We start from the raw sequence: 7,996 nt of genomic DNA, 5'->3' as shown, positions 1-7,996 counted from the left end.
AATTGGTTATCAGCTTGTCTGCTTTTGTTTTTGTTTTGGTTTTTTTTGCTTGTGGTCATTTCTCTCAAAGAAGCATCTTGACCTGGCTGCAAGCCACTGATCTGATGTTTTGGAGTGTTTTTGACCTTCCTCTCTTTAATCATGAATATATTGGCAGAATATTTGAACCATGGACGTTCCGTGCAAAGGAAAAGCTTTAAGGCTGTAAATTCTGCTGTATTTAACATTACAAATTTGTAAGGTGCATGTACAAGCAGGCCATTGTCTGAGCACAAAAATGAAAATATTTATTACAACATACAGAAATTGCAGTAATGTTTTTCCCCAAATTGTACAGATTCACGTAACAAATCTCTTACAGTAAAGTCAAATTTAAGTGCAAAATGTTTGCTAGCGATAATATATGTACAAAACAGTTTAGCAAAATCCCTTGTTCTTCTACAGCAAACAGTAGCCACATTGGGGTAAAAAAAATAAGCAGTAGTTTCTCTCCCGTTCCCTTATAACTATGGTACAGTAATAGTACAGGAAGTACAGCAGGCAGTACACGTGACAAAAGGGACTGATCCAAGTCAAAGACAGTGAATCAGTGGAAATGTCTTAATATCAGCAGTTTCATCTTGGTAGAAAACAACGTATGACTGAGCAACAAGCACGAGAGAATGACAAAATGTTACGACCAGCTTTTCTTTTCTTTTTTTTTTTCTCCACACATCCATAGCTGCATAACCGCACATCAGTGTGTGTTGTGAGGGGGAATGTTGTGTGTGGCGCACACTCTGCTCATGTGACAGGAGTGGCAGAGGAGATGAGAGTCCAGGGGGAAGCACTGCGAGCCGGGCTTATCGGAGAGCTGCTTGCCACACTCCTGCGGAAAAAAAAAAAAAGGCACAGATAAGGACAGGAATGCACACACACAGGACGTTGAGTCACCTCAAAGCAAAAGCCACATCAGAGCAGTCCGTAGCTGTGATTTTAAGATATTTTTAGGGAATAGGACAACATAAAGAGGAGGTTATTAGCTGAAGATCGCTCACCTCGCAGTGGTAGCACTCAAAGTGATAGTCCTTGTTCATAGACACGACCCTGAGGATCTCTTCACTGCCCTGAGACACAACGGACACATCAGCTTTTCAGTTTTCTTTTGATTCTTATTGGAGCAATTTCAGTTTCAGTGTTACACTCGCATCTAATATTAGACAGTGTTACAATTAAGAAAAATTATCCTCCAACCAGCATGCGCATTAAGAAAACACACACTGAAACATACTCGTACTCACCTCAGTAGGTAAGATGGGTTGTAAACAGGCAGCGCACTTGGGGGCAAAAGTCCTGCAGGACGACAAGAAAACGTTTATTTATTGTAGAAACTGGGAGCACTCACAGTTGAGTAATGTCTCAGAGGGAAGTGGGATGAGTAAGAGACATTCTTCAAATGTTACACATGTAAAAATAAATTTCATAACATCTCTGTCACATGTGAGAGCCGCTCATAGTTGTGGTTTCATCTGGACCTTAAGACCCGATGTTTAATTAGTAGCTTTAGTAGTTCACTGCAGAGGAAAGTGCTCCGTTTCTTTAGGTTTCAGGTTTATTGTAAACAAAGCTCGAGTCGCCAAAGACGCATTTAAACACGTCGTCTGTCTCACTTGTTGTAGTCTGCGACGCAGTAGATGTTGCTGTGCTGGTCCACGGTGAAAGGCACCCCGTCCAGAGCCTTGGAGCACACCACACAGCGGAAACAGCCGGGATGGTACGAGTTCCCGAGAGCCTGCAGGATCTGAGAATGAAAGCCAGTCATTTAAGGATTTAAGCAAGCAAAACATTAAGTCTTATTTTCTTATATTTCCACAGATAACTGGCCTAGACTGTATATATGTATGTATGTTGGTGTGTATATCTGTATACGCATAAATATCATCACACATCCTTTAATTTGAGTTGGTAATCCAGCAGAGACAGGAAAGTAGACATTACGAGATATAAAAACAGACTATTATTTTCATTATTATTTTACAACTTAACTTCTGTAGCAAACATTACCAGCTCCTGAGCATTAAACATTTGTGGTCCTTAAAAAGACAGAGTTAAGTCATTCAAATTGTGCAGAAAATAATGCCTCATGATTCGCAGGCACACTGGTAGCCTTCTATTTATATTATGGGTATTATGTGGTTCAAATATGGTAAAAAAGTTTTAGGATAATCACTACAGAGCCTGGTTTCTTTATTTATCGGAAGCCCAAGGCAAACATTCCTCTGAAATCTGCCGTGGGAACCCGAAAAGGAGCCAATAAAAAGACGTCACTGAATTTCTCTATGCTCTGGGAGAGTGCATAGTGGGGTGGGGTGGGGTGGGGTGGGGTGGGGGTCTTCAAAGGAATTTGGTCGCAAGTAACTAAAAATTACCCAGGGCAGGTTAAGGGTTGGAGTATAGTCCTTTAAATCTAACATAAGTCCAAGTGGTTAGAATGTATTAGTGCGTCTCTTCATGTGGCAAGTCCACACACACAAAAACACACACACACACACACACACACACACGTCACCCTTCTCACCTGTTCGAGAATAAGGTGGCCACACACACTACACTTCTCAGCAGCAGCCTGGAATCCCGAAAACTGTAATTAAAACAAAGAGATTACCATTAGCAGAAAATCAATCCTCTGACTCCGAGCATGTCTGAGTGTGTGTGTGTGTGTGTGTGTGTGTGTGTGTGTGTGTGTGTGTGTGTGTGTGTGTGTGTGTGTGTGTGTGTGTGTGTGTGTGTGTGTGTGTGTGTGTGTGTGTGAGTGTGTGTGAATAAGGTGGATGACAAAACACGCCTTGACCTCAACTCTTACCATGTAATCCTCTTTACAGTACACAGAGCCACTGACATTGTAGAAGTCCTTGTTTCTCAGGGTGCGTCCTGCAGAGGGAGAGAGATGGCACACAACGCAGCGTGATCAACATTTTAACCGAGAATGGTTTTAAAAAAGACGTTTGGAAAAGGTGTGGCGGTGACAGAAATTCAGAATTAAGCTCAAACACTTTGAAATCATCATTGTTGTGTTTGGGGGTTGAGATGGGGGCACTCACCACAGGACACACAGGTGAAGCAGCGTGTGTGATAGAGGTTGTCCAGAGCTTGGCAAGCGTTATCCGCCCCGTACACGCCTTTCCCACACTTCACACAGGTTCCTGCCGGCACAATGGGGGGGGGCGAAATGGACACAAACATGCATTTAAGCTCAGCGGCTCTTAGCACTTCGTTTACGACGCATTCCGAGAGGATGTGTCTGAAATCCAACTCCACACAAAGTGTCAACACTTGTAAATCCTCTCGTTCGCACCACCTAGGGGATTTTCACACAGTTAAAACCCAGCTCCCCGTGCCAGCCTGTTTGCTCATCCACTCAAGTGTCTCTGTTAAAGCTCTGTTATTAAAGGGAAACTCCACCGGATCTAACTTTCTGGCAGTCGCTTCAGAAAATAGATAACTCTTTCTTCTGGATTTTCTTCCTTTAAATTTTACTTCGAACCCCGCAATTGGAGCAATTTGGAGATTAAACGAGACTTCACTTTTTTCTTGAAGTTAGGAACATTAAGTACCTCGGGAAAGGAAAACTAGCAGTAGTAAATTCCAGAATAAGTGATCATTTTTCCCACTTTAAGTCAGAGGAACAGATACTTCGTCATCGCTTTCACTTTTTCAGCTCATGTTTTTCGGTTTAGGGTCAGGGATAAAGCTTCCATGTTTACTTACAAGAAGGTAAATAAACATTTCTAGGTCAAGATTAGCATGAGTTCTAGTTTTGCGGCTTAAAAAACCTCTATGGTGCATCAACTTTAAACCACTCAAACCTTTACAACTAACTTCTCTGTGTTTCCCATATAACAGAATACAGTTTAGTACACGATGAGCGCTAGTCAGGGCACTAAATGTAAAGTGGAAAATTGGTGGTGGTGGTGGTGGTGGTCCGAGCGTCTCTGTGATCTATTTAAGGGTCTGCCTGCATTTTTTCCTTTCTAATGTGGCTGAGGGAGTGCCACACAGATCCAGAGTTCCTACACTGTGCTGCTGCGATCCTGGACAGTCCCTTCGATATTTAGGAACAGGCACCGCTCTCTGCCAAAGCCAGAAACCAGAGGCCCAAGACTCAAACTTGAGGCTTTAAATTTAATGTCTGGAGCTGCTACATATGGAATAAGCTAGGAAAGAATTGGTTTAAGTCACTGGGGATAAGACTTTGAAAACAAAAGTTTTGTAGAATAAAGTTAATTTTGGCACAAAAAGTCAAGAAAATTAACACAAATGCACCAAAGAAAAGAAAACTCCTTTTTGTACCTAAAACTGAATGACGGAGTGTAGGAATGTGTATTACATGACTAGTTTTGTGTGCATCTCTCGTTCGTTTTACCTCATGAATGAATATCATCAGTCTTTCATTTGTTTTCGACAGATGAGATCTGACTCGTTCTCCTCCGATTTATAAGAGAACAATTTTCATTTTTACTTTCTTTTTCATCAGAGAGGGGTTTTCTGGTGTTGCTCGGCATTACCCCGTTATACAGGTGTGTTGTGTGTGTTGTGTGTGTGTGTGTGTGTGTGTGTGTGTGTCGGCGGAGCTCAGAGCGTCTGTCTTCACGCCTCAGTGCCTCTGATTTCTTCCTAATGGCTGAGAGGAGTACAGTATTGTATGTCCCCTCCGGGCACACATACCTGAGCAGAAAAACAGGCTACAGCACACCGCCCCTGCACACGCCAAGGCAGCATTACACACACAAACACACACACACACACACATGACTCACACACACACACTGCGTTACTGTGGCCTGAAGTCACTCGGGGGAAACACACCCTGCCACAGAGAAACAATACACACAAACACACATATTCATCCAACCACTGTTAACACACTCCTACCTTGGAACAAACACACACACACACACACACACACACACACACACACACACACACACACACACACACACACACACACACACACACACACACAGATCCTGAGCCTTCAACTTCTGTGACTCACAGTAATGGTCGGACGTGTGTTGGCGTCGGAGTGTTACAGCAGAATTTTGCAGTTTAATGGCCATGTAGATACGCTGCATTAGTCCTCTGTGTGCACCACACTGTGGCAAATCGGCGACGCCTGCCTGAAACATCAGCTGACTTTGCCTGATGTTTTGGATACAGGTGTGAGCCCGAATTATTACACACATATCTGCACTGTTGGGGCTTTACTACTTTTATTACTTTATTTATCTTTCAGTGTGACCTACATGTTTCTTCTCTTTAAGCCAAATATATGTACGTTTCTGGATCAGTGTCTGAAGCCTGAGCGCTTTTTTTTTCTCCTCTTTTATGGCTTTGCGTGCTGCAACCCTGCATGTCTCTGCAGGTTCCAAGGCACCATCCATCCATCCATCCATCCATCCATACACTCTTTCAACTATTAATCTGTCCATCCATCCTTGCATCCATCCCTGCAACCCTTTCATTTAGAGAGAAACCTGTGATCTGACACCGGGCAGCGGAGAGGACAATAATAACACACTGAGGGCGGATGCTGGGTGACCCAGCGCTCCGTTCTGAATACATGGGATGCCATGCATGAACAGTGACTGCACTGGCTCAAATTAGGGATGTGATTGTACAATTTGTGTTAAACACAGCTCTGTTTAACTTGTATCCTTGCAACCCTTCTCCTCACTTTCCTGTTTCTACCGTGCCGCCTGAAAACTTCTGTTTAAAAAAAAAAAAATGTAAATAAAAAAAAAGGATCTCACCAAAGTACTCCTGGCGGTTCTCCACGGCCCCACCTCCGACTCCTGGATCCTCCTGAGGTTTGACCGGCCCTCCAGCTGAGGAAGGCCCCAGTGTTGTGGCGCTCGGTTTAGAGAGAGCCGTCAGAGCTAGAGACTGCTCCTTCAGCATCAGGCCCTCCAGGAGCCCCTCGCCTTCGAGCGCTGCATCTCTCAGTAGAAGTCGGGTGAGCTCTTCCTGATACCGGGTGCCAGGCAGGTCTGAGTAGCGGGCCCTCTCTCCCATCACGCCCCCCTCTTTGCCTTTCACTCCCACCTGCTGCTCATCCCACCACTCTGGGCCACCCTGGTAGCATGCTGCTCCTGGACTTCCAACAGCAGGTGGGTAGGAGTGTCGACTATCGTAGGCCCCTGGGCGCATCCCTCCCTCCAGGTATTGAGTCCAGGCCTCCACAGGTGTTACTCCAGCCCTGCCCGGAGCGCCGTAACCAGCCACAGAGCCCCCTGTCTGCAGGGAGGGGGACTGCTGTTGAGGCGGGAGGCCTCCAGAGTTGGAGTAGCGAGAGTCGTAGCCCAGGCTGATGCCGCTGGTCCGGTTGCTGCTACAGCGGCTCCCCATGGGGCTCCCTCCTCCGCCGCCGCTGGCCGTGCTGGAGGCAAAGCTGGACCTGGGGCTGACCAGCACCGACTCCTGGAGGCTGAAAGACGAGCATGGGCTCACAGTTGGCCCCGGGGGGTAAAAGAAGCTTCCTCCTACACCTCCTCCGGTCACATCAGATGGGCGATGTGGTGGATGAGAGAGGGATGCAGGCCTGGTGCTTTCCCACAGTTCACTACCCGTGCTCAGGCGTTTGTAGAACAGAGCCTCCTGAAGAGAGAGACGCTTGTGCCTCTCAGGCTCGGAGAGGTAACCAGGCTCGCCCAGGCCGCCTCCGCTGCCTCTGGGAGCTGATCCATAGCCCGTAGCAGCAGGGTATGGCGGAGGCACAGACAGAGGCGGCGGTTGGGAGAGGAGCTGCTGTCGTCTCACCAGCTGCTGGAGCTCCAGGGAGTAGCGCCGTTGATTGAGGGACGTCTTGGAGCCAAACGCCCCCAGAGGGTCACAGTCAGGACCCAGACCAGACTCGCGCCTCATGTGGGAATCCACACCTTCCCCCAGGTAACAGGAAGCTCGCTGTTGGGGGGAGCGACGCCTCAGCGGTGCCAAGGTGGAGGGGTGAAGCGGTTGCTCACCATCTGAAGGTACAGCACCCACCGTGGAGGAAGTCTGTGGTGGGGTGAGGAGCTGAGAAGGAGCCATTCCCATCCCTCCTCCTCCTCCTCCTCCCCCTCCCCTCCCACTCACTGGAACACATGCATCGCTTGTGGTTGCAGAGGCAAGCGAGAACTGGCCGGGTCTTGAGGGCGAGGCAGCTGCAGAGCTGGGAGCTGGTGGCAGACCGCTGCCCCCACCGCTGTCTCCGGAGATGCCAGTGTTGGCGTTGCTGTTATTAGAGTTGTTGGCAGAGTCATGCTTTTTCTTTGAACTGTTGAATTTCACACTGCCCGAGTCCGTTAGCTTTAACTTCTCCAATAACTTACTTATCGGCTTGTCCATGATGAAACTTTCTTGTGTCTTTTTTTTTTAACCTGTCTGGGCAAAGTCAAGTCTCACAGCCTCTACTTTAAGTTACAGATGAATGTACTCAAATACAGTGTGGGTAGATATACAGCAAGAACAAAGATGTCCAAGTAAATCTACAACTTTCACAAAAACACTTGAAATGTCAGATTTCAAATTCTATAATGAGAAATTAAAAACTGGCCTTGAAACTAGCTCAAAGCTAAAAAAAGAAAAAAAATGGACCCCTTATATACACACAATAAATACAGAACACATAAATAAGACTTCTAAGACATTTCAGGGTGGTTACATGACTAAAGTCCTCTGAGTCATCTGGTTTGCCCTTATGTGGAAAATCCACAGGCACAGGTAGACTGTGGTGAGCAAGAATCCATTGGATTATTAGACAGTTACTAATAGTTCAACTCAATCCAGCCAGGAAGCAGGAGAAACATACATCCAGGACACTTCTGCGTGACCTATGGTCGTGGAGGGCCTCCTTTGTGGACCCTCATGTGGCTCCACATCTGCATCTTCTCTGTTAGTTGAACTGTCTGAAATGTGCTTCAGCAAAGTCGCTTTTATAACGTGGTTATCCAGTGCGGTGTGTTTGTGTGAGTGTGTCTCC

General features: G+C 46.4%; 1 protein-coding gene across 1 annotated transcript; it reads right to left on the bottom strand.

Annotated features, from left to right (window-relative positions):
* Nucleotides 1-212: 212 nt before the first annotated feature.
* ajuba (ajuba LIM protein) lies at nt 213-7,996 on the bottom strand. The gene is made up of 8 exons (XM_022764139.1): nt 5,790-7,996; nt 3,081-3,182; nt 2,843-2,910; nt 2,558-2,620; nt 1,650-1,780; nt 1,281-1,332; nt 1,038-1,106; nt 213-868 (listed from the first exon to the last, which is right to left on the bottom strand). Exons 1-8 carry the CDS (start codon nt 7,360-7,362, stop codon nt 737-739), a joined length of 2,190 nt encoding a protein of 729 aa, XP_022619860.1. The 5' UTR covers nt 7,363-7,996; the 3' UTR covers nt 213-736.

Source organism: Seriola dumerili, unplaced genomic scaffold (assembly GCF_002260705.1).
Source record: "Seriola dumerili isolate Sdu_G_001 unplaced genomic scaffold, Sdu_1.0 BDQW01000531.1, whole genome shotgun sequence".
In the NCBI taxonomy this organism is placed as follows: domain Eukaryota; kingdom Metazoa; phylum Chordata; class Actinopteri; order Carangiformes; family Carangidae; genus Seriola; species Seriola dumerili.
The sequence above is the reverse complement of the archived record's forward strand: the minus strand, read 5'-3'. Positions and strand labels throughout refer to the sequence as shown.

Bases quoted from the DNA above. Each gene is read 5' to 3' on its own strand.
- ajuba (XM_022764139.1), bottom strand. From the start codon at position 7,362: ATGGACAAGCCGATAAGTAAGTTATTGGAGAAGTTAAAGCTAACGGAC. The intron at 1,781-2,557 runs GTGAGAAGGGTG...TTTCATTCTCAG, and splicing joins GCCACCTTATTCTCGAACAG to ATCCTGCAGGCTCTCGGGAA. The intron at 1,333-1,649 runs GTGAGACAGACG...GTCGTCCTGCAG, and splicing joins TGCGTCGCAGACTACAACAA to GACTTTTGCCCCCAAGTGCG.